Consider the following 27,676-nt stretch of genomic DNA (forward strand, 5'->3'; position numbering starts at 1 on the left):
CAGCATCCAGCTCTTTATTTGTGCCCGGTGTGTGCGCAAACAAGACCCTTTTCACAGAAAGGACCCAGAGGCCCAGTTAAGACTGGGCTGCACCCTCTGCCCCCTGGGCTCAGGTTCCATCCTGACTTGGGGGGACGGTGCCATCTCGGGCACAGCGCTTGGAACCGCACGGGTCAGTGCAACCAAAGAGGGCGGAGGGTGCAAGGGGGAGGCCGGAGGACCTGCAGTGGGTTAAGCCACACTGCCCGCACCCAGGTGCCTGTCACCTGCCTCAGGCTGGCATTGCCGTGGAGTCCCACCTGTCCACAGCGGCACCCCCAGAGCCTCTGGAAGGGAGGCAGGGGCCCATCTGGGGTCAGGAGGCAGGTAAGACGTGCTCCAGAACGTCTGGGAAGATAGAACGGCAGCGCGAGGCCGGCCCCTGCCCCAGCTGGGCCTTCAGGTGGATGGCTTCACGAAGGGCCCACACACGCAGGGCCCTCGGGGTGGAATGGCGGGGGCCGTGTCTCAGCCCGGGGGCAGCGCCCTGACTCTGACGGGGACAGCACACCTACAGCCTGCCTTCCCGGCGCCCCTCACCCGGTGGGCCCAACCAGGCAGGGCCCTGGGCTTCACCCACCTCTCAGTCACCCACAGTGAGCCTCCAGCGAGGGTCAGGCTCTCAGCGTGCTTTTCCAGAAATCCCTGTGAAACTCTACTCAGCATTCAGCCACCGGTGGATGCCAAGTGAAGAGGTGGTGAAGCTCAGAGAGGTCTCGCTCCATCTCCCCCCACCTCCCGTCCGGCCTCCTGATGCAGGGAGGGGGCGGTGGCCACAAACGGGCCCTGGGGTGGTGGTAACCGGGGCTGACCCGACCAGACACCAGGGCTGCCTGACATCCAGATGGCCTGGGGCTGGACGGACACTGGGGCTGGAGGTGGTGGTGGGGGAGCTCCTTCAGAGCCTGACTTGTGACGCGAAAGGAGAACACTCAAGGCTTCCTTCTGGAACATTCCTTCCACACCCTCAGAGGGGACCGTGGCTGAGCCTGCCCCTCCCACTTCCCGTCACCAGACTCACGAGCTCCCGGGACCAGTGTCCACGCAGCCCCACGGTTCCAGGCCCAGTGACTCCTGTGTACACATGGCGGACAGGGTGCGGTCCGCCGGGGGTCTGGGCCGATGCAGCTGGGCCCACGCCTCCCCCATGGGCCTCTGTCCAGCGGGCCCAGGACTGTGAGTGGCAGGCGCTGCAGACAGGGTGGGCTGGGGAGCCTGTGGCCAGTGGGGCCATGACAGTGACCCTGAGCTCCAGGCTCCTGGGAAGCTTGCTAAGACCCCTTCCCTGCAGGGTGGAGTCAGCGCACACCCCACTGAGCAGGGACCGGACCCCCAAGCTTTGGCTTCTGCCTCCTGGAGGCGCGGATAGCAGGAGCTCAGACTGGCCGTGGTCCCCACGGCAGGGCAGGTGAGGCCTGCTGGGCACCTCCAGGCCTGGCGGTCAGAGCTGGCCCACACCTCTGCAGGTGAAAGGGGCAGCGCCAGAGGCTGCGTTCAGTGCCGCTGGGGAGGTGGGGGCGTTGGGGGAGGGGTGGCTTGGACGGACAAAGGTACTGAGCCAGGGGGTGGGCGGAGCCCTGAGTGGACAGAACCGTGCTGCAGGGACAGAGCCCCAGGCGGATGGAGTGGGTGGCGTGGACCAAGCCCTGCGGTGTTGAAGCAGCCCCCGGAGGTGTCTACACCACAAACTCCTCCAGGAGCTGGTCCTTCTGGAGCTGGCTGGGCAACAGGGACTTCACGGAGCCCCTCAGCCCAGGGTGCAGCGCTCGGCCGAGGGCACGGCTGCGGGGTGCCGGGCGCGGGGCGGGCTCGGGGCGTGTGTGGTCCAGGCTTCGGCTGTGCTGGCCTGTGTGTCCAGCTGCCGCCTCGGCTTCCAGGATCTGCAGGCAGAGACCACGAGGCTGTCCTGTAGCTGCCCCATCGCGGTCCGGCTCCCTTCCCCTTCCCGCCCCCCTTAACTAATGCACACAGCCAGGGAGACCCCCATACTCCAGGCCAAGCTCTCAGTCCCCCACCTGCCTTGTGGCCCAAAGCCTCACCTGCCTTCCACTGCCCACCAAGTCTCCCGTAGGCCCTCGGGGGGCCCTTGGCCTGACTGGAGAGCAGGGAGAGAGCCGGCTGCCCGGCCCACAGGGGGACTGACCTGGTGCAGGGTGGCCTCCGCGCTCGGGGCCCTCATGCTGACCAGCGTGACCTGCACCACAGCCAGTGGCTGCTGCGGGGAGGCTACGGGGGAAGAGGGTGTGAGCAGGGCCTGGGGACACCCCCGTGCTCCCGGCAGAGGGGGGCCCACCCCTGGACCCACCTCGGAGATCAGACTGGGCACGTCTGTGGCTCACACGCCCCCCACCCCCCAGGCCTGGGGTCGCAGAGCGGTGGTATGTGACCTCGGACCCTTGCCTGCAGGTCACCTACAACCCCAAAGACTATCACACGTGTTCCCCATGCGAGGGGTCAGAGCCCCTTTAAGAAACGGTGGTTTCTGCGGGCGACCTGGGCTCCTCCCCTCAGACGGTCCCCCAGGAGACCCCCACCCCTACCTCCGCCTGCCAGTTCCCGCTGCCCATCCTTTCACACTGGCTGCTGAGGTTGTCCAAGCTCTGACATCCAGGAAGACGCCACGCTACTATTACTAACATTACTGCTCACGCTGGATCACCGACCACACGCTCGGACGCCTTGGGGATGGAGGCCAGTCTGTCCTTTACCGGAGGACCAGACACTCAGAAGGTGAAGTGGACAGGGTGGCTTGACCCAAACCCGCTGTGTGACCCTGGTTGGCCCTGGGTAGCACTGGGTGATCCTGAATGATTCTGGGTGACCCTAGATGACCTGAGTGACTCTGGGTGGCGCCGGGTGCCCCTGCCTAACCTTGGGTGACTCTAGGTGGACCTGGGTGGCCGGGCCCTTGCACCTATCACGTCCACTCTCCAAGGTGCTACAGGTGCCCAGGAACTGGCAGAGTCTGTGTAACCTTCCTGGGGTGACCCCTTCAGGGCCCCCACTCCCAGACCTGCTGCGGAAGCATCTGAGGACCAGGACCACACTAAGCTGGGTGGCAGTACAATGGCGGAGCTCCATCAGCAGCCTCCCCTGACGTGGCTTCTGCTAACCCTGGGGGCAGCGAGAGAGAGCTGGCCGAACGCCTTCCCGCGGTGGGGCCTGTAACGAGGGGCGCTGGCCGGGCCGGGGTCCCTAGGAGGGACCGGCTGCAGAAGGGCAGGGGCCGCCCGCCGTGGCTGCAGGGAGCCCGGCCCTCCATGCCCCTCCCTATCTGCCCCCTGGTGCAGGGATCCCATGTAACCGAGTGCCCAGGCACCAGGGTCACGCACGCCCTGGCCTCCAGGAGCGCCCACAGCGGTGGTCCAGCCGGGGTTTAGCCGGGCGGCAGACTCCGCGTCCCCTGGCCCCGGGTGTCCCCGGGTGTCCCCCGTGCGCCCCCGGGTGTCCCCCGTGCGCCCACCTCTGCTGCTACCAACTGTGCCAGGGCTGCTCCGGCTGGTGCTCGGGCTGTAGGGGGGCTCCTCTGTGGGGAGCTCCGCGACCCCCTCGGGCTCGTCCACCGACATCTCCCCGGGCTCCGCGGGCCCTGCCCGCTGGGGGCCGACCTTGAAGGCCGGTGCGTGGGAGCTGCAGCGGCTGCCAGCCCAGAGGAGCGAGCGGAGGCTCGGGGGATGTCGGTCTGCCCCCGTGTGGTCCCCGCTGCCCGCCGCCTCCGGGTCCCGCGCGTCGCTGACGTAGGACTCCCGGTAGCTCTGCTTCTCTGTGCGGGGAGGGGCAGCGGCCGTGAGAACAGCGCGGGAGGCGGAAGGGCCGCACGCTGGAGGGAGGCCCTGCGCGCGGTCCAGCCGGCTGCCAGGCCCTGCGAGCCTAGGCCTCCCCGGAGGTGTGTGGGGCGGGGAGGGAAGTGCCACCCGAGACCAGGGCCCCCCGTGTCCACTGGCACCGCCCAGGACCAGAGACCAGGGGCCCCGTGTCCGCCGTCACCGCCCGGAACCCAGGCGGAAGCTGTCAACAGGCCTTGTCCTCTCTGCCCCAGGGCGCTCGCGTCTCAGCCTGGGCGCACGCACACAGGCGCACCGCGCACGCTCGTGCGCAGGGCCTGCGGGCTGGGCGGGGACGGCACCCACCTTCCGCCTCCTCGAGCTGCTGCAGCTGCTGGCGCGCCTGCTGCAGGCCCAGGTGCAGCTGGTGGCTGGTACGGAGCAGGCGCAGCAGGTGGCGGGAGCGCCAGGCGCAGCCCGTGTGGTACACGAGTCTCCGGGCCGCGGGCTGCCCATGAGGCCAGAGCTCAAACCTCTCGCCCTGAGCAGAGAGGAATCCCAGCTGTGACTTCAGAAGGAAACCAGGCGGGGGATCACCAGGCCTGGGGCTGGGAGGCTCCCTCCCGGGTCTCTGTCTCGCTCCCCGATTTCCCTTGGCGGGAGGGTGCCGGGGGAGGGGGGGGCGCTGAGAGCAGCTGTAACGTGGGGCCCTCTGCATTGGGCTGGGGGAGTCCGGACCCCTGGGCCCACGGCGTGTGGGGCGCCTGAGGCCTGAGAAGGAGCCGATGGCCAGCCTGCCCCCAGCGCCCACCCTCCACCCCAACCGGGTGCCAGGCCCAGCCGTGATGTCTAGAAGTGGAGCCCCTGGTGCGGGGTGTCCATGGGCCCCTCCTGACTGCTTTATTGTCCCCACCCAGGAGGCAGAAGTTCTCCTGGTGACAAGAACTGGGCAGCTGGCCCCTCAGGAGGGTGCTTCCAGGGCAGGGCCGTCTCCAAGACCTCCCTCCCAGACACAGACCTCAGGCTGGGCCTGCACTCGTGGGCAATGGCGTGCCTGGTCAACACCCTTTAGGACAAGCATCTGCCAGCTCCCCTGGGGGTGAAGGTCCACCTCCTAACCTTAACCCCCTCGGACACGCACCAGAAAGGCCAGCTTCTCAACGTGGGGCCAGGGGAAGTCATAGAGCAGTTGTGGGGTGCGGTTCACCTCCTGCAAGACAGCAGGGTCGGCCACGTCCACAGTCAGCCAGGGGACGGGCATGGCCAGCGCTTGGGGCGGGGTGGGGGCAGGGCGAGAGGGCCCCTGCAGTCACCTGGAAGACCTGCACCCCTCTGAGCGTCAGGCCCAGGACGACGGTGGGTCGGTCCTCCTTCTTATCCTAAAGGCACACGGCTGTCAGTGAGGTCCAGGCCCGTGGACCTCCCCACCGACCCTCACTGGTGGATCGGGGAGTCTGCAGGCTGAGGTGGGGCCCTCCCGCTTCCCCCCTGGCCTGAGTCAGGGTCATGGCCCCAGGACGGCTGTGGGGACACTGGCACCCCCTCCTCCACCCTGGTGGGTCCCGGTGGCTCAGCCTGTCCTGGCCCTGGGGAGGCGTGACCCCCATCCTGCAGGGACCTTGTAGAGCCTGAAGAAGTGCACGGGGACGTCCTCCAGCCGGCAGGCCTCCCGGATGAAGCGCAGCTCGGCCTCCCGGGGGCTCAGGCCACGCTGCTCGCGGTGCAGGGCGGGCGTGTGTCTGAGGACGTAGGCACTGCCCCTCTTGGCGATGATCTGTGGGGGGACCGCAGCCTGGTCCAGCCTGCGCCCACCCCTCTCCGATGAACCCCCTCGCCCCTGGTGGACTCCACCCCCTTGGACTCCTCCTGCTCTCCCCCCCCCCCCCCCGCCCCCGCCGCCCCTGTGGATACCCCGCCCCCAGTGGCTACCCTCACCTACGTGGACTCCACCCCCAGCCACCCGGTGGACTCCCCCCATCGCCCCTACCCCTCGTGACCCCCCATCCCCGGTGGACGCCACGCCCCCACCCCCGTGGACTCGCTGACCCCAGTGGACCCCGCCCCCCATGGACTCCGCCCCGCTGTGGATGCCCCCAACCTCCCCGGCCCCCAGTGGACTCTCCCCGCTCCGTGAACTTCCCCCGGCCCCGCCCCCCACCCGCTCCCCTGCCCTTCACCCCCACTACCCCCAGTGGACCCCCGACCCCGGGAGGGAGAGAGACCCTCACCCACTGCGGGACGTAGGCCTGAGGCTGGAAGTAGCGGCCGGTGTGCGCCAGCCGGCGGTGGTTGCCCAGGTCGGCCTGCAGCCCGTAGGCGGCCAGCAGGAAGTAGGCCCCCTCGCGGTGGACGCACCGCGAGCGCAGCACGCGCTCCTTCAGGTGGTGGTAGTACAGATGCCGGGCCGCGCGGTCCCTGCGGGCGGGCGGGCGAGGGGCCGCGCTCAGGGGGCCACCCCCTGCGTCCCTCGGCCTCCTGGACCCCGACCTGTCACCCCCGGGCCCTCGGGGCCTGGCGGCGGGGCAGGCACAGGTGGGCGTGCGGCTCCGGAGACTCCAGGTGAGCAGGGCCCAGGGACCGGCCTGCAGACGGGTTTGCAGCCGCCCACGCCCCAGGGAGGGCCCCTTTCCTCTGCTCACTCCCCGCACCGCGGGGGGCGGGCACCCAGGGCCAAGTCCACTTCTAACACCCCTGGCGCACCTGGCCCCATGGCACAGGGCCACCCTCCCTCCCCCCAACCTGCCTGATCGCCCCCTGAGACTCTTCCAGAACCTTGCACACCTGGGCAGGCTCGTGGGGGCCCAGCTCACACGCTGGGGGGTGGTTCCTGGACCCAGACCCTGCTCACCCCCAGGCCTGGGCTGGGTTCCAGGGCCCCTGTTACCTCACACAGGCTGCAGGGGTTTCTCAGGAAAGCAGCTCAGGAGGAGCCTGCAGTGTGCCCGCCCGGCGGGGCACCGGCAGGAGGGCGGCCCCCCACTTGCACAGGAACCCTCAGACCCTGCCCCACCCGCTGCGGAAAAGCCCCACCCCAGGGCATAAAGACGCCTGCGCTTGAAATGCGCTGGTTCCTACCCGTCCTCCCAGGCAGCTGGTTGGAAACACCAGCTGCCCCCACCCTCCGCTCCAGCCTGGCGGCCGGGCCTGAGCTCGCCACCTTCGGGCGTGAGAACAGCAAGCACCTACCTGATGAGCCTCCCGCTTTCCACGTAGTACTGCACCCCGAGGAAGGCCACGAAGGGGGCGCCTGGCCTGCCGCAGCCCTGGGGCTGGAAGCGTGGGGGCGCAGGCTGCAGAGAGGCCTTGGTGGGGGCTAACCGCCGGCTGGTGCGCCGCCGGAGCCACCACCCTGCTCCCAGCAGACCAGCCCAAGCCCACGTGCGTCCTGCGGGCTGCTCGTGGCTTTATGTTGCGTTGTTAGAAGGGAAAGCAAGCGTCCAGAACAGTCGGGCACTCGCCTCACCCTCAGGGCCGACTCCATGCCACGACCCGGGGGACGGGCCCCTCGAGGGCCAGCAGCCCGGCCTCCCGCCCGGCGTGCTGACTTACTCCGCGTGTCTCTCTCTTCCAGTCCTTGGAGAAGTATTTGCTGAGCTTCTGCTCCAGATCCATGAAGATGTGCTCGTTGTCTACGAAGAGAGGCAGGGCCTGGGCAGAGCGTGCACGAGTGTGTGTGCCTGTGTGCACCACTGCGAGTGTGTAAACACGTGAGTGTGTGCACGTGAGTGTGTGCATGTAAGTATAATGTGAGTGTGTGTGTGGTGCATGGATGTGAGTGTAGAAACATGTAAACGTGTGAGGTGGTGTGCATGAGTGTGATCGTGTGTGTGCACGTGGATACTTGAGTATGTGTGTGACTGTATGAGTGTGCGTGTGACTGTACGAGTGTGCGTGTGACTGCCTATGTGACCACGTGTGTGCTCTGATGCGGTGAGGAGGGATCGCCCCATGCCCCTGGAGCACGGCACGGCGGGGCACCAGGCAGAGGCCTGGGATCGTCTGCCCCGAGCACCTGCCACCCCTGCAGGGAAGGGGTCGGGGTCCCGGGGTCGCTGGGCGGTGCTTGCTTACTTCTGACCACGCTGAGGCCAAAGAAGTGGGCTTCCCTGATGCCGGTCAGGTCGCACACCTGCTGGAAGAGCTCACGCCCGGTGGCCTGCACCTGTGGGCGGGGCAGGAGGCCCTCAGGGCGCAGAGCAGGGCAGCCCCCGGGAGGGGCGGGGGTGCAGAGGAGGGGCTCCACTGAGCAGAGCTGGTGCACAGGGGCCCAGTGCAGGGGGCTTCCCACCCAGCGGGGTCAGCGCTCAGGGCCCCCAGAGGCTCCCGGGCTGACGATGAGGTGTCCCTGCATGCAGTGGGCCTCCTGTGAAAGAGGGTGGGGGTGCCCGACCCCAGAGAGGGCCTGCCCCCTCCAGGGACGGAGGCTGGGTGCCCCCACGCCTCCTGACCCCAGAGAGAGCCCGCCCCCTCCAGGGACGGAGGCTGGGGGCCCCCACGCCTCCTGACCCCAGAGAGAGCCTGCCCCCTCCAGGGACGGAGGCTGGGTGCCCCCCACGCCTCCTGACCCCAGAGAGAGCCCGCCCCCTCCAGGGACAGAGGCTGGGTGCCCCCCACGCCTCCTGACCCCAGAGAGAGCCCGCCCCCTCCAGGGACAGAGGCTGGGTGCCCCCACGCCTCCCCACCCTAGGCCAACGTCACTAGGCCACTCCTGGAAGTGGGGCTGGGGTCTGGGCACCCCTGAAAGGAGCTGCTGGTTGGGGGGGTGGTCTGTGGCTCCCCCGCCGCACTCCTGCTGCAGGCACCTCCTGCTGGGCTCCAGGCCCAGGCCAAGCGCCTAGCCCTGCGCCTTCCTACCCCTCCCAGCCCTGCGCGGCCTGTCCCGGGTGTGCGTCCACCTTGCACCATCAGAAGCCAAGCGGCCCTTTCACCCACGTGTGCCCAGAGGACGGCTTGCACTCGCTCAGTCCAAAAACGCTTCAATCCGCCTAAAAAGTTCATTATACCAAACATCCCACAGGTTTAAATTTCCAGTGGTCTCATGAATGTCAGCATTTTTCTGCTTTGCTGGTTGGACAGAGCTCAAGGCCTTGACTTCGGGGCACCCGGATGCTGTGCCCCGTGGCCGACACGTCTCCCGGGTGCCTCTGGGCCTCCATACTCTGCGTTTCCTGGGCTGGCGGTTCGGCCGGACAGACAGAAGCTCCTGTGCAGCGCCGCCGAGTCCGTGTGTGGGAGGCTGGCTATGGAGGCCGCAAGTCGTGGACCCTTTCACCCCGGAGCGGCCGCGGGGCTGGAGAGCGGTGGCCCCGGGTGCTGGGCGTGGGGCCTGGCCCAGGGTGTCCGAGGACGCTGCTGCAGGCTTCCGGGGAGGCCGTGGCTCCTGGGGAAGCTCTGTCATCAGAGCACCCACACCGCCTTCAGTCAGAGGCGCGTCCCGCTTCTTAGCGGTCAGTTCCCGGGGGCCGGCCTTGCCACTGTCCATCTGACTTGTTGAGGGTCGGTCCCTCAGCCTGCCAGGATGGTGATTCACCATCTGGGTCTTCCCAGCCATTGTCTCCTGACGCTCGGTGTGAAGCCGCGGTGCAGGTAAACAAGGGGTCCGCCCGAGCGCTCAGCCCAGCGTGCACAGGCCTGGAACTAAGCTGGCCCCAGGTTGCAGGGCCCGGCGGGGAGCCTGTAGGGCCCGCCACAGCCGAGCTCCACGTCTGCATCGACAGGCTCACCTTCCTTCTAGACACCTGTCCTTCAGGGAACCTGCCCGCCCCCCCACCCAAGGTCCCTGCGGCTCGCGTGGGCGGAGCCAGGCTCCCGTGGGCGGAGCCAGGCTCCCGTGGGCGGAGCCAGGCTCCCGTGGGCGGGGCCAGGCTCCCGTGGGCGGGGCCAGGCTCCCGAGGGCTCCCTGCCCACTGCCGGTGGCCGCTCTAAGGACACAGTGATCCCCCTGAAGACCCACGGCCAGCTCGGCCAGCTCGCTGGATGCGGACACAGGGCTTGGGGCCTCGGCTCCAAGCCGGAAGTCTGTCCCTGAGCAGAGAAGCCAGGGGGCACTGCGGTCCCTCCTGCCCCGCCCCAAGGGCTGCCCTCAGAGAGCCAGCTCTTCGCCAGGCCCCTCCCACAGTAAGTTCTGCTTTTTCACAAACCACAGCTATCCTTCAGTGCCATCACCTCAGGACAGATAGGTGGGGAAACAGTGGAAACAGTGTCAGCCTTTATTTCTGGGGGCTCCAAAATCACTGTGGATGGTGACTGCAGCCATGAAATTCAAAGACGCTTGCTCCTTGGAAGGAAAGCTATGACAAACCCAGACAGTGTATTAAAAAGCAGAGACATTGTTTTAACGACTAAGGTCCGTCTGGTCAAAGTTATGGGTTTTCCAGTGGTCATGTATGGATGTGAGACTTGGACTATAAAGAAAGCTGAGCACCAAAGAATTGATGCTTTTGAACTGTGGTGTTGGAGAAGACTCTTGAGAGTCCCTTGGACTGCAAGGAGATCCAAGCAGTCCATCCTAAAGGAGATCAGTCCTGGGTGTTCATTGTAAGGACTGATGCTAAAGCTGAAACTCCAATACTTTGGTCACCTCATGTGAAGAGCTGATTCATTTCAAAAGACCCTGATGCTGGGAGGGATTGGGGGCAGGAGGAGAAGGGGACGACAGAGGATGAGATGGCTGGATGGCATCACCGACTCGATGGACACGGGTTTGGCTGGACTCTGGGAGTTGGTGATGGACAGGGAGGCCTGGCGTGCTGCGGTTCCTGGGGTTGCAGAGTCAGCCATGACTGAGCGACTGAACCCCAGCAGCGCCACAGACCCTTCCATGAGGACGCCCCCCAGGAGCAGCGATCGCCCTAGGCATGTCTGCGCCTCTAAACTCAACTGAGACAGGCCGGCGAGGGGAGCAGGGGGAGAGGGCAGGACTCGGGGTGCCGCAGAGGGAGAGGGCAGCCCTAGGCCCCAAGACATGGCCTGACATGGGCTCCAGGCTGTGTTCAGCCTCAGCCACAGCCGGGGGCCACAGAGCAAGAGGGACATGCCCCATGAAGGCAGCCGGAGCCAGAGTCCATTTCTCCAGGGGGTGGGGTGGCCAGAGGTGTAGGTCGAACCCATGCTGTCCCCAGGCAGAACCCTGCCTGCTCCCCTCCACACTCAACCCCGACCCCTGCTGACCCCAGGCCCTGCTCCCCTCCACGCTCACCCCCGGCCCCCCTGTCCCCAGGCCCTGCTCCCCTCCATGCTCACCCCCGGCCCCCCTGTCCCCAGGCCCTGCTCCCCTCCACGCTCGCCCCTGGCACCCGCTGACCCCAGGCCCTGCTCCCTTCCACGCTCACCCCCGGCCCCCCTGTCCCCAAGCCCTGCTCCCCTCCACGCTCACCCCTGGCACCCGCTGACCCCAGGCCCTGCTCTCCTCCACACTCACCCCCACGGCCCCCGTCCCCAAGCCCTGCTCCCCTCCACGCTCACCACCATACCCCCCGCCCCCAGGCCCTGCTCCCCTCCACACTCACCCCCACGGCCAGCCGCAGCCGCTCCCGCGTGGGCAGCAGCACCAGGACGTCCCGGAGCTCCGCTGTCATCCCGCCGGCCGCTCGCAGTTCTCAGGACCAGCGTCCTCTGTCTGCTTCTGTGGGGAGGACTCGTTAGGGCCGGGAAGCGGCGGCAGCCGGTGTGCCCCCAGAGGGACAGGGCCGCATGTCCCCATGCACGGGGCCCTCTTCTGCCGTCTGGCCACAGGCGGGGCGCTGCACCCAGACTCACCTAGCTGCCGGCTTCCGGGGACGGGTGCCCTGTGAGCTTCTGGCTGGGAAAATGCTGGCACTGGGGCCAGGCCAAGGTCCAGGCTCCTAAGTAGCCGCGATGCCTGGAATGCAAATACATGCGGCTGGCTCCACCCTGCTCCTGCTGACCCCTCCCCCCAGCAGACCACTGCCTCCTCCAGGTCTGGGGCTGGGCATAGCCCCATCATGGCCCAAGGGCCCCGACGTGGACCGCAGACCCAGGGCCACCGCAAGGGAGCCTGGAGGAGCTGGAGGGGCGTCCTGAGGAGCAGGTGCCCCAGGTCTGCACGGCTCCCTGCCTGCCTTCACACCTGGAGGGAGGTGAACCCAGAGATGTCCAGGCCAGTCCCCAGACAAGGTCTCCCCGGAGGCTCCTGACCTCTCAGCTGCTGGGAGCGCGGGCCCACAAGTGGGTTCCACCCCTGCCACCGGCCAGCATGCTGGGTGAGCCCTGGGGCCCCTGAGCTGCCCCCTCTGAGAGGGTCTGGGAGAGGCTTCCAGGCCACAGACAGGAGGCCCCTGGAGGGCGGCTGGCCGGCCCGGGAACTCGGTTCCCGCTATCCTTTCGTCCCACCCTGCAGGGCTTGGAAGGCGTGGGCCGTGGGCTGGGAGATGTAAAGCCCTTCTGGGCTCCGTGTGCCCCTCGCTGCCCACCCTGCCCCCGCCCGCTGTGGGGGTCACGGGGAATCTGAACAGGTTGCCGCCCTGCCTTTTGTCTCCAGGGACAGTGCAGCCCTGCTCACCTCCAAGATGTGCGCATCCCTTTAACCTGCGACTTGGTGTTTCAAATGGCTCAAGAGCCGGAAAGCAGATGCTAACCCCTGACCCCTGCACGTGCACCTGGTTGCCCGACTCACCGCCTGTGATGACCTGTGAGCCACAGACGGTCCTGCCATGAGGAAGAATGGACGCGGGCATGGCCCCGTTCCACGAGTGTCCGAGCGGCGGCAGTCACGCACCCGGACACACACACACACACGGGAACCCCGTGGGGGTGCAGGCAGGGACACAGAGTGGGGCTTCTCCCAGGGAAGGCGCCAGGAACGGACGCCAGCCCCCACCGGGCAGCTAATGAGCATGGCACAGGGGCTCTGCCCCGCGTTCTGGATCCTGGTCTTTGTTCTCTGCCACAAGATGGGCCTGCCAAGACTGTTTCAGAAATTAAGCGTCCAAAACATAGGCCCATAAAGTACAGGTTTCACAGAACGACATAGGAAAACCATTCAGCAGTAAGTAGGAGCAAAGTACTGGTTTGTGGACAAATGTCAAAAAATCATGCCAAGCGGAGAACAGGATTTATACGAGTCCACGACACGTGCAGAGAGGCCACACCGGAGGCAGAAAGCAGGTCCGTGCTGCCTGGCTGGAGGCGGCCGCAGGTGGGGGACGCGCTGCGGTCAGACAGCGGGGGCGCGGTCGTGTTTACCACTCACTCTATTGCTCATTTGAATGTATTTTTAACATGTAATCATACTTCAATAACGCCGTTAAAATACGCTATAAAATGGTAGAAGACCACAAGAAGTCATCCACAGACGGCACAGAATACAAAGCAATCGTCTGCCAGGAAAGCTGCTTCTGGCAGGCATGTGTGCCTGGGTGTGCCCTGTGTGCGCAAGTGTGACAGAGTGTGTGCGTGTGTGCCCTGCATGTGCGTGCCCTGTGTGCAGGAGTGTGACAGTGTGTGTGTGTGTGCCCTGACAAGTCAGCGCCGCCTGTGGCCAGCGCCTCACCTGCCCCTCAGGGAGCCGGTTCTGATGGTCGAAACGGCTTGCTTTAGGAACAAGGAACCTGAGTCTGGAGGAGGAGCTGCTGGCTTAGTAGCCGTGACAGCCCCGCCCGCCCCCCCCCCCCACCCCACCCGTCCACTGCACTTTGCCCCCGCCGAGGGTCACCTGCCTGACCCACCCCGTGTCCAGTGAGCAGCCGGGGCCAGCCCCTGCTGCTTCTTAAGGGGCTGCTGTTATTCCCACTTTTCCTGGAGGGGCAGCTGGCCAGAGGCAACGCAGCTTGCTGGCTTTATCCATGGGGAGACTGAGGCAGAGAGGCCCCTGCTCCAGTGCCTCTGAGACCCCTGCTGCAGACCCCGCTGGACTCAGGGACGTATGCTAGCTCTCACTGCACGTCCAGGGCGGCTCTGAATTCCAAGCGGCAGACTCAGCCTGGTGGGAAGTGCAGGGGTCTCATTGCCGCTGGGTGGGGGGCGTGCAGAGTGCTGTGGCCTCCCCGATGTATCCCCGCTGGGAACCCGACCCTGCAGCCCCGACCTGGTGATGAGATGTGGGCGGGATGCCCCGAGAGTGCCTAGGCCTGTCTGCGTTTGCAGCTGAGGAGAGGAGGAGAGCCGGCCAGAGGGAGGGAAGGGCAGGGACGGGGCGCTCTCCCCGCTGCCTGCGTGCCTCCGGACCTCAGTGAGAGCCCAGCGCCTCAGCGGGGGTGAGGGCAGAGCACCCGCTGTCCACAAGCCGCCTCTCGTCCTGCTGACCTGCCCAGACACCACCGCAGGCCCTGCAGGGAGGAACGCGCTGGAGTTCCTCAGTCTCAGCATCAGCGCTGCACACTGGGGGCCGCTCCCTGCTCCTGCAGGTGGAGATGAGCCCTGGGCTCACCCCGCCACCCCGCACAGCATGTCACAGGGCACCTCTGGGTGCAACTCTCAGGCTGAGATCCAGGGTCACCATGGTGACAGGCATGGGCCCGGGGGACCCACGGAGCCAGAGGCACCGCGACAGTGTACACCCTGGGCCGAGGGCCATGTCCATCACAGCGGCAGCGATGGCCCTGGACACGGCAGGGACCGCTGCCCACGACACGGCAGGGGCCGCTGTCCAAGACACCCGACGCTCCGCCACCCCAGTAACCCGCCCGGCCCCCGCAGCTCCTCCCTGGCCCCACCAGCCCCGTCTGGGAGCGGCCGTGAGTGAAGGGACCTGGGCCCGGTTGGACACACTCCTGGACCTTCCCTGGCCGGGCTGGGTGACAGAGCTCCTGGGTTGAGGGCCCGTGATGGGGGCGCATGCCTTTTCCAGTCCACACAGCCCTCAGGAACGGCGGCCCAGAACCGAGGGCAGAACAAACAGGGGCTCGGGCGGTGGGGGCAGAGGTGACCTGAGAGGCAGCGCCTGGGTCAGAGCGTCGCTCTCCTGGCTGAGGGGGCAGGGCCCCTAACAGGCGGGGCCCCTGAGGTCTGGGCGAGCTCACCCCACCAAGGGCCTGGGCCCACGTCCGGGATGGAGCCCCTGGGCGTGATCACTGCCCCCTGCTGCCTCCTCCCCACAGCACCCCCCGCCCCGGCTCAGCCTGGCTGTGCTGCTTCCGGAGGCTCCTGGGAGCCTGTAGGTCCTGGCCCCTCCCACGCCCCGGCCGCTGTCCCCCAAGCAGCCCTTGCACCCCCACCCCCACCTCCCGTCTTACTGCGGGTTTGGCAGGAGCGCGGCCGGGGTGGGTGTGGTGGGGAAACAGGGCGGAGACCCTAAGCCAGACCCCCCGAGGCTGAGAAAGGGGCACAGGGCGCACAGGGGTGGGGGGCCAGGGCTGCAGGGGGGTCCCCGAGGCCCTCAGGTACTCCCCACCCGTGTCAGCCCGACCCCCCGAGGCTGAGAAAGGGGAGCTGGGGGCGCGGGGCATGGGGGATCAGGGCAGCGGTGGGGTCCCCGAGGCCCTCAGTTATTCCCCACCCATGTCAGCCCGACCCCGGAGGCTGAGAAAGGGGCATGGGGGGGGTACGGGGGGTGGGGGGACAGGGTAGTGGGGGGGTCCCCGAGGCCCTCAGGTACTCCCCACCCATGTCAGCCCGACTCCTTGAGGTTGAGAATGGGGGAGCTGGGAGCACCGGGGTCCAGGCAGCGGTGGGGGTTCCCTGAAGCTCTCAGTTACTCCCCACCCGTGTCAGCCCGACCCCCCGAGGCTGAGAAAGGGGAGCTGGGGGCGCGGGGCATGGGGGATCAGGGCAGCAGGGGGGTCCCCGAGGCCCTCAGTTACTCCCTCATGTCAGCCCGACCCCCTGAGGCTGAGAAAGGGGCGCGGAGGGCATGGGGGGGGAGAGGGGGAGAAGGGTGGTCAGGGCAGCGGTGGGGTCCCCGAGGCCCTCAGTTACTCCCTCACGTCAGCACAACCCCCCGAGGCTGAGAAAGGGGAGCTGGGGGCGCGGGGGTGGGGGGCCAGGGTGGCAGGGGTTCCCCAAGGCCCTCAGTTATTCCCCCTTCATGTCAGCCCAACCCCCTGAGGATGAGAAAGGGGAGCTGGGGGCGCTGGGCCAGGGCGGCAGGGCCCCCCACCCCGTGTCGGCTCTCCTGGGGTCACGTCACGAGGGGCGGGAACACTGTGCTTTTCCCCCATCTTTGGGGTCTCCCCTGTGGAAGGGGGCCTGTCGTCCTCTGGGGCAGGGGTTTAAATGATGCACCAGAGCACAGACGTGGGACTCGGGAGCCAGGGCTGGGGGGGTGGTCACAGCACAGGGGGTCGGCAGAGGGCAGGATGTGGGGTCTGCTGGAACTGCCCCCGAAGGATGGCAGGGCTGGGGGCCCTGGGGAGAGCGGGCTGAGCCACCCTGACCGGCTCCTCACTCCACGACAGGTGGGGGGCAAGGACAGCCAGACGGCAGAGGCCGGCGCTTGTCTGAAGCCTGTGGCCGTCACTCGGGGGGCGGGTGGGGGGCAAACCGGGGTGTGCTCAGGCTTGCCACCGCTCCAGTCACCCCCTCATCACCCTCACCAGCCCCGTGAGGATGGCGGAGGACCCTGGGACTGCCCGCCCCCCCGTCAACCCTCAGCCCTCCCCGGGGCAGCGCAGCCTGGGGGCAGGGAGGTGCTGAAAGGACATGAGTCAGCGATCCTCACCAAGCGGTGGCCGGGCCCACCCGCAGCTCCAGCTGCCCTTCAGCTGGGAGAGCAGATTCTTAGAATTCCCTCTGGGAGCCTCCTCTCTGCTGACCCAGCCAGGACCGTGAACTTAGGATTTAGAGGCACGATGACCCCACCCAGAGAAAGAAGCCAGCTGTGCGCAGTGGGCAGTTTGCCCAACCGCACGGAGCTGGAGCTGGGGGCGAGGGACTTCGGGGGCAGGTCAGCCAGGCCCGTGGTCTGCGGGCGTCTGGCACACCCTCCGCTCGGAAGCACCTGCCTTCCCCCGCGTTCAGCTAGGCTTGGCAGCAGTTAGTCGCTCAGTTGTGTCCGACTCTTTGCAACCCCACGGCCTGTAGCCTCCTCTGTCCATGGGACTCTCCAGGCAAGAATACTGGAGTGGGTTGCCATTCCCTTCTCCAGGGCATCTTCCCAACCCAGGGATGGAACCCAGGTCTCTTGCAATAAAAGCAGATTCTTTACCGTCTGAGCTACAGGGAAGGTCAGCGAAGATTAGCGAAGCTTAGAGTTTCCAAGTAGCAAGTTATCCAAATAAATGGGCCGTGAGGCACCTACGTCTGCCGGCTGGGCGCCTCTCTCCAGCTGGAGGTGCCGCCCAGCTCTCCGGAGTAAACCCCTGCCCCCACTGGGGCCCCCTGCCCTCGGCATAGAGTGCCCTGGGTTTTGGCAAAAGGCTGCCAGGTGCCAGGGCCTCACGCTGGGGCCTTGTCTGGTCTCAGAGGCTGCACTGGGCATGGAGCTGGCACTTGGCTGCTGGTTCAGAGCCAGACTGGTCACCAGCAAGAATGGGAGGGGGTCTCTGGGTCCCGGAGGCCCCGCAGGTCCTGGGCTAAGTGACCCCGGTCGGTGTGGGGCAGAGGGGTGAGGCGGGGAGGGGTGTGTGGTTCACTCTGTGCAGGGCGAACGGAAAGCTGATGGGCGTAGCATGGTATTTTGCTGGTTCTGAACCTTCTGGGTGCTGTAGGGCACTTCTCAGCAGTGCCCGGCAGGCGCAGCCCTGCTCTCGGGACCCGTGAAGCCTTGGGGAGTCCCACACAGAAGGACAAGGGCAGAGCCGGCCACAGCAGGCCTGCTCATCTGAAGGCAGGACTCTGCCCCGAAACCGGTGTGAGGGTCTCGGCGAAGAAGTCAAGTCTCGGGACACGCGGTGCCCGCCGGGGAGGAGTTACGAGCCGCCCCACGCCTGGCGGGTCCTTCCTTCATCCTCTCGGGAGGCCTCTGCGAAGCCCAAAGGGCCATCCATCGCTGGGAAACAAGACGAGCCCCTCCGCCTGGGCGCCCTGCCCTCCTCCCAGGACAGCAGCCTCAGGAGGTCACCTGGGCGCCCCGCCCCCCTGCCCTCGGCTCAGGATAGCAGCCTCAGGGGTTGCCTGGGGTCTTTCTCCCACCCCAAGTCCAGAGGGCAGCAAATGCTCAGGGCTTCACCTCAGGCCACACACCCCCACACACCTCCAGTGTGAACTTCCGGGGGGGGGCCTCCCAGATCCCCCTGTCTCAGCTCCCCCACCCCAGGACTCTCGACACCTCAGCCCTGAATTCTTGCAGAAATGGGGCGTATCACACACTCTAGCCGAGAAAGGCTCCCACCTCCCGCCGAGGAGATGCGGGGTCCTTGGCCTTCGAGCCTCTCCGAGGGCCAGCCCTGTCTGTTCTCTGCCCCTGGACCTCTGCGTGTGTGCCCCCCAGGGCTCAAGGTCACGGCCGTCTGGTCATTTTCCGTGTCCCTTTCTCCCGGCTGAAGGGAAGCCCTATCAAAGGCGGGGGACCAACGCGCTCGGCATCACACTCCACCATGCCCCGAGCAGAGTGTCCTGTAGACCCTGACCAGGGTCCTTCTGAGTTTGTGGTTTCTCAACTTCTACGAGGCGCCTTGGATTTCCTGGGCTGACCCACGGTTTCCACTTGCTCGAGGTCACAGCAGGCCACGAGAGACACAAACCACGCAGACTCAGAGCCACTTCGCAGACCCTCCAGGGGGTCTGTGGGTCTCTGGAGCAGGCACAGCAGAGGCCACGAGCTGTCTGGGACCCTGTTGACTGCGTGCGCTGGGAGCAGAGACCACGGAGTCATCTGGGCCCGCCCTCGTGAGGAGCCTTTCAGAACGGCCGCGCGGATGGACGCTCTTCCCGCGCTTTCTGCTTCTCCACCGGAGAAGCCGAGTTCTGGTGTGGGTGGACCCCACAGACGCGCCCCTCTGGTGGGCGGGTGGTGTGAAAGGAGGCTGCAGTCCCCTGTGCCATGTGCAGTGACCCCAGGGCCCCTCGTTCCACGTGGGACCCTCGACACACCAGGTTGCCCCCCACTTGCTGGCAGGGGCCTCCGGCGAGCTAGGTGACTCCTTCCGACTGGCCCATGTGCCCCGAGGACATGCCTGGACCCCATGGGGCAGGCCTGATGCCGTGTGGAGCCCAAGGCAGGGACTAGGAGGGTAGCATCCCTGGGGGAGGGTGAGGGGGCCCCCGGGGGGGGGGGGTCCCCAGGACGGGGACGGGAGTGACTGTTGCCTTCAAGGTTCCCAGGCTTCCTGGAGGAACCCTGCCAGGCCTTCCAAAGGCCTGAACTAGACCCTGTAAAACATCCTTCCTGCCTGCCTTCCTCCATCAGTGATGGTGGTGCCGGGGAAGGGGGGCGCCCTGACGTGCTGAGGGAGTATTCTGCCCCTGAGCCCTCTGCCCGCACGGTGGACACCGGGGCTTCTATCCTGACATGCTGTTACAGAGAGAATCTGAGGGTCAGTGCAGGACACAGAGGTCCCCAGGCAGGGGAGGGCTCAGGGCCCAAGCTGCACAGAACCTCACCCCCGCAGCTTCAGTCGTGCCTAGCTCTTTGTGAGCCTGTGGACTGTAGCCCGCCAGGCGCCTCTGTCCCTGGGATTCTCCAGGCAGGAATCCTGGAGCGGGCTGCTGCGCCCTCTGCCAAAGGGCCTCTGTTACCGTTTATTTGGCATCTATCAGGAGGCCCTGCAAGGTTATGGGAGGGGCCCCTCCCTTGAGTCCCAGCCTGGCCCTGCCTGGCGACCCTCAGGGCTGTGCCAGCCTGTCAGTCATGGCCCTCGGAAGAACACCCTTTATTCCATGATCCAGGTCACGCACATGCGTGTGGGCAGTCAGGGAGTGCGAGGCTTCCAGCGGGCCTCCCGTGGTGGAGGGCGTGACTGCCGGCTGACCACCGGCTGGACCCAGACCATCCATGCCCGTGTCCTCGGAATGCAGCCTCTGCCCACCGTTTGCACAACAGGGACCATGTTAGGGAGGTGGCCTTGCGGCAGCTCTGCGGGACTGAGATGGCCAGGAGGTGACCTCGATGGAGCCCTTTACGGCCTCTGTGTATACCTGAGCCTGCGGGCAGTGGGCTGGTCCTGCCTGGTGCTGCCCATGGTGAGCGCAGCATCTGAGTCCCCCGCTTATCAACTGAGCCTGCCGTCTGGGACTCTCTGAGCCCTCTGTGTACCGAGGTGGTCCAAGTCTCACCCAGCAAACTCCCGAGACTGTGAACCAACCAAGCAAAGCTCCCCTCATCGCTGTTCCCGATCTGTGGGTGTGTGCTGGGGGCGGTGGGAACCTCATCGGGGCCCAATCACAAACGTTAGCTGGCCACTCTGCAACCCCAGGGCTCAGCACCCTGCAGGGGCCGACAGGGCTCAGGACCACACACGGCTGCCTGTGTCCTCCTGGCTGGCCCACGTGCCCGGTGCAGGGTGTTGCTGTGACGGGATTCTCAGTTGTTGCGATCAGTTGGCCTTAGGTAAAGCTGATGACCCTCTACGGCGCGGGTGGGCTGCCCCCTAGGAGGTGAAGGCTGGGAAAGACCCGGCCCCTGGAGGGAGCGGACGCCCCTCCCCAGACGGCCTCCGACTTGGGCCGCAGTGCCTGCCCCGTGGGGTCCAGACCTGCCAGCCCCGCGGCCATGTGGGCCAGCTCAAGAAGCGTCTGTCTGTCTGTTTCTCCGGTTGGTTCTCTCTCCCCAGAGGACCCTGCCTACTGCCCGCCCACTGCACACCTACTGTGTGCGTCTCAGGACACTCCCTGCTCCCTAGTGATGCCAGGAACAGCACGGGGCGGGTGGGTGCCTTGCCCTCCTCCCTTCTGCCTCCTGGGCCCAGAGCCTGCCTGGTGCAGGGGACGGGGTGGGGGGTGCTGCCCTCCTTCCTCCTGGGCCCAGAGCCTGCCTGGTGCAGGGGACGGGGTGGGGGGTGCTGCCCTCCTTCCTCCTGGGCCCAGAGCCTGCCTGGTTCAGGGGACGGGTGGGGGGTGCTGCCCTCCTTCCTCCTGGGCCCAGAGCCCGCCTGGTCCAGGGAGCAGACCCCCCCTCCTCCCCTCAGCCGCTTCCTCCCGCTCTCTCCCCCACCAGCCCGCCCTCCCCACACAGCCCTCGCTGACTCAGCTCCCGCCGCCCTGGCCTGTGCCCCCTACTCGGGTCACCAAAGCGGCGCTCCCCGACACCCCTCCCTCCTCACCGCACCCCGGACGTCTGAGAACAGATGAGGAGTCACTTCCAGGCAAACCCTCCTAACACCCCCTGCCCCCCAGGGCCTCTAACGCTGACCGTGTCTCCGTCACCTCACCTTCCCTCTCTCCTGCCCAGTCCCTCCTCATCCAGAAATCTACCGGGACCCCCACCTCAGGGGCCCCACCTCTGCGCCTTCCCCAGCACCATCCCCTCAGCCTGGGACACGCTACCTCGGGCTCCAGCCCTTCCCACCGTCCACTGGCCTCTACCAGGCTGGCCAGACCCCGTGCCTTGCAGACACTGGGGCTCGACCGTGTCCCAGACCCTGTGTCTCCCGTGTCCCGGGGCGGGTCTCCTGGCTAGCGCCCCACACTCCCTGCGCAGGTCCGTGCCCCATTGCTTCAGTGGCCCTGGGCCCAGCTGCTCAGTGGACATGCATGAGGCCCAAGGGGCCATGTCACTCTCTGGGTGGGGGGGGAGGAACAAACTGTACCGTCACCAACTACCCGTGGCTTCCTTCACCAGAGCTGCGTCCGCTCCCCCCATTCCTGGCACAAGGCGCGCACCCCGGAGATCCCCTCAAAGAAAGCACCGACTGGTAACATCCACTGTGCCCTTCACCTGCCCCGGACCGTTCTGGCCGCTGGGTCTGGAGGGCGGTGCCTCCAGGGGGTCTTGGCGGAGGCCTGGGGGACAAGAAGGAAACAGCCTCAGCGGGGTCCGGAGGTTTGGGGGCGCGCCGCGCAGACGCCGTGGGGGCGGGCCTGGGGGCGCGTCCTTGCAGATGCTCGGCCTCCCTCCCGTGTGTGCCTCGCGGTCTCAGTTACTGTCTCAGTCCTGCTCTCTGTGTCCCGACAGTTGGATCTGGGGGCCCAGTGCCCACGGGCACCCTGCAAACCTCTGCTCCTTTCCCCTCCTTACGTTATCGGGTGAAATAACCCCAAGAACAGCCCCCTTGGTGATGCCAGCTCCCACGAGGCCAGTCCAGAGGGGACGCCGGCCGCGGCCACCGCGTGTCCCTCTAAGGACTCTTGGGAGGGGCAGCTGGGGGGCTGGGGTGCCCCATGGCAGGGCAGTGAGCAGGACCACCTGGCCGCTTCCGGGTCGTGTGGCGACCAGAGCTGCGGTCCCTGCAGTGCTGGACCAGGCCCTGGGCGCCCGGCTCTCCTCCCCGTCGTCCACGCGTCTGTGTTGTGACGGCCACGGTCGCCCTCCCGCTTGCTCACTGAGCTGATTCACGGAGCAACCCTGCCTCCGCCAGCCGAGCGCCCAGGGCCTCCCAGCAGGAGACCAGGAGGGCGTGGGCCGCGGAGCAGCGGGTCCCTGGCCCCGGTGCAGCACAGGGGAGGGGGCGGAGCTCAGGGCGGAGGGGGCGGAGCCGGGGAGGGACTGGGAGAGGGCGGGGCCTAGGGGAGGGACGGGGAGGGGCCCGAGCCCAAGGGGGAGGGGCTAGGGAGAGCCCCGACACAGCCGGGCAGGGAGGTGTGACGCTCCCAGAGTCAGAGACGTGCCCCCCTTGCCGCCCACCGTCTGACCCAGGCTGCCTCCCGGGTTTAAGGATGGGAGGATCAGGCGACGTTGCTCCTCTCCTGAGGGACAGCAGCCCTGGGACGGCAGGTGTCATCTGAGAACGTCCCAGCCCCAGGTCCTCCCTGTGAGAGCAGAGACCCCACCATCCCCTCATGACCCAGCCACGTTGCACACCGGGCACAGGTCCTGTCAAGTACAAAGTGCCTGGTCGGCGTGCCAAGGACCCGCCACACTTGGAGGAAGCCAGCGACTCTGGGGAGGCCAGTTCTTGTACTTTTCCAAGCCAACCACCTTCCTATAAACACCGAGGCCTGAAACAGACGGGGCAGGAGTGCAGGAGCAGGTCTGCCAGGCCCGAGCACAGGGTCAGCCCTCTGCCGGAGGTGGGGGTGGGGGTGGGCAGGCAGCCCCAGCCACGCCCACGACGGTGCACAAAGCAGCCCCGGGGGGTCAGGTGGCTGAGGCCTGGGGGACACAGGCCTGCCCCTTGTCCACACGGCTGGTGCTCAGCCCCTTGTTGAGAGCAGAACGGCGCAGAAAGGTCTGGCTGACTTAGGCTCCTGGGCAGTTACTGCTTCGAGAAGAAAGCCCTGCTGGGAGGAGGGCAGGGTGCCATCAGCAGGCCCTGTGGGGCAGACCAGTCCTGGCTACCCTGGGGAGGGGGTCAGGAGGCGGGTGACCAGGTCCTGCCCTGGGAAGCAGCCGGCAGGCCGCCACCCGCCTCGTCCTGCTGCAAAGCACACTGAGGTCCCAGGGGCCCGTCTTCCGGGTCTTGGGGGCCCAGGGTCTCCTGAAAGTCAGGCTGACCTCTCTCATCCCCTGAAGGGAATGGTGCTGGACCGATGTCCAGGAGGATGAGCACAGATGACAGCTGCTCTTGGAAGAGCCGCATAAGGCTCTGCCAGTGCCTGCTGCCCCCAGCTCCGCCGGCACCGGGCCCAACCTAGGGCCAGCCCCAAGGCCCCTGCTCTGCCTAACCACACCCAGGTCAGGGGCCTCTGCGCCCTGTGTCACCAGGATCCTGGGCGCAGGAAAACCCTTGGAAATCCAGGAGGAAGGAGCTGGTCGCGGCCACGGTAAGCGGGGGCAACTTGGGGAGCCTTCTCTTGTCAACAAGCAGCTGGCCCCCATAGCCACCCCACCCCAGGTGAGACCAAGCCCCCAGCATGGGTGGGGCCTTCCTATGGGCACCCTCCGCCAGCCTATCTCTGGGGGGACAGGCCGGGCACGCCCCTTCCCTCCCGCCTGCCCCTCCCCGACCAGGATTGGGTGAATGAGTACAGGGTACACTTTGTCTCCAGGCACATTGTAATGGAGGAGGGGGTGGGGGGGGGGGGCTAGGTTCCTGGAAACGGGGTTCAGGGCCGCTTCAGGGCCCAGATCCCTGCTGACAGTGTCCTAGAAAAGCCCCCTCTGTTTTCAGGGAGACTGGCAGGTGGAGGCAGGGACAGTGGCCCGCGGACCCCAGGCCACCTCCTGTACCCCCGCGCTCGCCTCAGCCCTCACGCCGCCTGCCTCCGACCTGAAGGAGACAGAGGCTCCCACGGGCAGGCGGCCAGGGGAGCCCTGGAGGGCCCTCGCTTGGCGACTTGCTGCCTGAGTCATTCTGTAGCCTTGCTCACTGCTCACTCCCCCAGCACCCATGGACAAACCTCCAAGACCACCCGACCTCCAGGCCTGCAGGTACCCCGCACCCCGCGTCTCCCTCTAGATGCTTCTGGGGGTAACAAGAGACAGGAAACTGCCTAGAACCTGGGTGCCCCTCCTGCAGGACGGCCTGTGCCCTTTCAGAGTCTAGCCCTCCGGAGCAGGCTCGGGAAAACCCGCATTTCAAGCCACTCTGGATGGAGGGTGGGGACCGGGGTACAGGGGACGGAGCAGAGGCCCGGCTGAGAGGAGACAGAGGGGGAGTGGAGGGCAGGCGGCCCGGGGCGGCGGCCGGGCTCCTCCCGAAGGACCGCAGGGCAGCCGGCGCAAGGGGTGCTGTGCGCGGAGCCGGCCGGACCCGGCCCGACCCACCTCTACCTCAGAGCCGGCCCGACACGTCTCCACAGCAGGCCCGCGGGCGGTCCCGAGGCTTCGGCTCTGGACCCAGCTAGTCGCAGCGGAGGCGACAGCCATCGGCCAGGTCCAGGCCGGGGCGCAGGAAGGGACGCCTCTCGCCCCCTGGCACGCTCACCTGCGGGGATGGGAGTCCAGGTCCAGGCAGGGCTCGCGGGTCCGGGTCGGGGTCCGGTGGGGGTCTGGGTCCGTATCCGGGTCAGGGTTCGGGTTCAGGTCTGGGTCCGGGTCTGGATCTGGGTCCGGGTCGAGGGGCTGAGGGTCGGGTCCTGGCGGCAGCGTGCACTTGGCCGCCGCTGGGCTGCGGTCGGGGTGGAACCCGCGGGGGAGGGCGGTTGGGGGCGACCCTGGGGGAGGGGCCTGGGCTCGGGAGGGGGAGGCGCCGCCCGCCCCGCCCTCCTCCTCCTCCGCCGCCCCGCCCTCGCCCGCCCACTGCGCCCACCTTCCTGAGGCTGCACAGTCCAGGTCGTTGCCCTTTCCCAGGGTTGCAGCTGCACGGGTCGGAGGTCTTTGGTGCCCCTCTCCCGGGATCACACGGGCCCAGGCCCACCGGGGGACCTAGTGGAAGGGTCCCGCCTGACCTCGGCTGGTACTGGAGGCGCAGCGGAGAGCTCGGAGCCGCGCGGAGGTTCGGGGAGCCTGGCTCCGTCGGGGGAGGCTCGAGGCGGGGTGCCCCCCGCCTGGCGATGCAAGCGACTCCGTGCTCTGGGCACCGCTCTGGGGCCCGCAGGAAGGTGGGGGGAGGGGGTCGTGATCCGGAGAGAAGCGGATGAGGGCCCTGTGAGTGCGCACCCCGAACCCCCGTCACCAGACGCGCACCTCGCTTCTCTACAGCTCGAGTGGGCTTCTAGTATTTCAGTTACTCTCATTCTTACCGAGTCCCCCAGTCAGAGTGTAAGCTCCACGGGGCGTGGCGGGGGGCGGGTATTTCTGTTTGCTGTTGAAACAGCTGGGGGAGTGGCTGGCATCTTCCTGTTTGTTCAGCCTCAGGGCCACGTGCGAACCGACCACTGGGGTGAAGGTTTCGCCTTCCCTGGGACTCTTCAGTGCTCACTTCAGACCTGGATTATGTATGCCGCAGATTCATTTGCAGTGCGATTTTTTTTTTAGGTGTTTGTCTAGGCTTCAACAGTATGTGGATGGAGAACTTCAGATGTTCAAGCTGGATTTAGAAAAGGCAGAGGAACCAGAGATCAAATTGCCAACATCTGTTGAATCACAGTAAGAAAATTCAATAAAAACATCCATTTTTGCTTCATGGACTACGCTAAAGCCTCTGACTGTGTGGATCACAACAAACTGGAAAATTCTTAAAGAGATGGGAATACCAGACCACCTGACCTGCCTCCTGAGAAATCTGTGTGCAGGTCAAGAAGCAACAGTTAGAACTGGACATGAAACAACGGACTGGTACCAAATTGGGAAAGGAGTATGTCAAGGCTGTATATTGTCACTTTGCTTATTTAATTTCTATGCAGAGTACATCATGGGAAATGCCTGGCTGGGTGAAGCACAAGCTGGAATCAAGATTGCTGGGAGAAATATCAATACCCTCAGATATGGAGATGACACCACCCTTATGGCAGAAAGCTAAGAGGAACTAAAGAGCCTCTTGAAGAAAGTGAAAGAGGAGAGTGAGAAATCTGGCTTAAAACTCAGCATTCAGAAAACTAAGATCATGGCATCTGGTCCCATCACTTCATGGCAAATAGATGGGAAAACAATGGAAACAGTGACAGACTTATTTTGGGGGGCTCCAAAATCACTGCTGATGGTGACTGCAGCCATGAAATTCAAAGACGCTTGCTCCTTCGAAGAAAAGCTATGACCAACCTAGACAGCATATTAAAAAGCAGAGACATTACTTTGCCAACAAAGTCTGTCTAGTCAAAGCCGTGGTTTTTCCAGTAGTCATGTATGGAGGTGAGAGTTGGATTATAAAGAAAGCTGAGTGCCGAAGAATTGATGCTTTTGAACTGTGGTGCTGGAGAAGACTCTTGAGAGTCCCTTGGATTGCAAGGAGATCCAACCAGTCCATCCTAAAGGAAATCAATCTTGAATATTCATTGGAAGGACTGATGCTGAAGCTGAAACTTCCATACTTTGGCCACCTAATGGGAAGAACCGACTCATTGGAAAAGACCCTAATGCTGGGAAAGATAGAAGGCAGGAGGAGAAGGGGACGACAGAGGATGAGATGGTTGGATGGCATCACCAACTCAATGGACATGAGTTTGAGCAAGCTCCGGGAATTGGTGATGGACAGGGAGGCCTGGCGTGCTGCAGTCCATGTGGTCGCAAAGAGTCGGACACAACTGAGCGACTGAACTGAACTTCCCCTCCCCTACCCCCAACTCTGCCGTGAGAGCCTGCTGGCTGAGGAACTGAACTCTGCTCCCCCCCCCCCCCCCCCGCCCCCTGCCCTGCCGTGAGAGCCGCTGGCCAGGACAAGCTGTTCTGACACTGGTTTTCGACTGTGTGTTCAGTGCTGTGCTTCATTCTGCAAGGCAGGAGCCAGTCTCCCAACTCACTCTGAGGCCAAAGCAGGTCCACACGCTGGGAGGTGGCACTGCTAAGCAAAGAGCAGCCAGGCTTTTCCCCAGCCAGAAACTTGCTGGATAAATTGATTAGCAAATCAGTACAAATTATTCCCTTACATTTATTTAACTTTAATATCTTTCAAAACAGTGCGTGTGTGGTGTGTGTGTGTGTGTGTGTGTGTCCACGCTCAGTTGTGTCCAACTCTGTTACCCCATGGACTGCAGCCTGCCAGGCTCCTCTGTCCATGGAATTTTCTAGGCAAGAGTACTGGAGTGGGTTGCCGTTGCCTTCTCCAGGGGATCTTCCCGACCCAAGGATCGAACCCCCGTCTCCTGCATCTCCTGCATTGGCAGGCAGATTCTTCACCACTGAGCCCCCAGGGAAGCCCCTTCAAAACAGCCTTACCCCTCATGCAGTTGGCCAAAGTGAAAATTGGCAAAGAAGGCATTATGCCATGGCTAAGCATAGAGATCCCGACTTCCGAGGTCCAAACTCTCACTTTCCTGCTGTGTGATCTGAGGCTACTTAATCTCTCTTTGCCTAAAATGGGGGTAATGATAGAATTTAAGGAGGAGTTTGAGGATTAATTGAGTTAATATTTGTAAAACACCCAGAAGTTGCCTGGCATGTAGGGCTCTGCGAGATTTGGTCT

General features: G+C 65.5%; 1 protein-coding gene and 1 long non-coding RNA gene across 8 annotated transcripts; one reads left to right on the plus strand and one right to left on the minus strand.

Annotated features, from left to right (window-relative positions):
- Positions 1-25,379, minus strand: FRMD1 (FERM domain containing 1). 7 transcript variants are annotated; one of them, XM_042253741.2, is made up of 14 exons: positions 24,926-25,379; positions 24,602-24,784; positions 11,562-11,664; positions 11,312-11,427; positions 7,875-7,965; positions 7,353-7,432; positions 6,990-7,072; positions 6,032-6,218; positions 5,422-5,577; positions 5,117-5,182; positions 4,945-5,013; positions 4,170-4,344; positions 3,503-3,802; positions 1-1,919 (listed from the first exon to the last, which is right to left on the minus strand). In XM_042253741.2, the coding sequence occupies exons 4-14, from the start codon at positions 11,378-11,380 to the stop codon at positions 1,534-1,536; spliced, it is 1,662 nt and encodes a 553-aa protein (XP_042109675.1). In that variant the 5' UTR covers positions 11,381-11,427; positions 11,562-11,664; positions 24,602-24,784; positions 24,926-25,379; the 3' UTR covers positions 1-1,533. The 7 variants fall into 7 exon arrangements, 6 of the variants coding, with proteins under 6 accessions (XP_042109675.1, XP_042109673.1, XP_042109674.2 ...); XM_042253739.2 differs by having other exon boundaries at positions 6,990-7,093; XM_042253742.2 differs by lacking the exons at positions 7,875-7,965; positions 11,312-11,427; positions 11,562-11,664; positions 24,602-24,784; positions 24,926-25,379 and adding an exon at positions 2,183-2,265 and having other exon boundaries at positions 1,602-1,919; positions 6,036-6,218; positions 6,990-7,093; positions 7,353-7,867.
- On the plus strand, positions 22,773-27,128 carry LOC132660221 (uncharacterized). The gene is made up of 3 exons (XR_009601578.1): positions 22,773-23,498; positions 23,846-24,105; positions 25,594-27,128. It is a non-coding gene; the product is annotated as an uncharacterized LOC132660221 (long non-coding RNA).
- The last annotated feature ends 548 nt before the right edge of the window (positions 27,129-27,676 follow it).

The sequence above is a fragment of the Ovis aries genome, chromosome 8 (genome assembly GCF_016772045.2).
Source record: "Ovis aries strain OAR_USU_Benz2616 breed Rambouillet chromosome 8, ARS-UI_Ramb_v3.0, whole genome shotgun sequence".
Classification (NCBI taxonomy): Eukaryota; Metazoa; Chordata; class Mammalia; order Artiodactyla; family Bovidae; genus Ovis; species Ovis aries.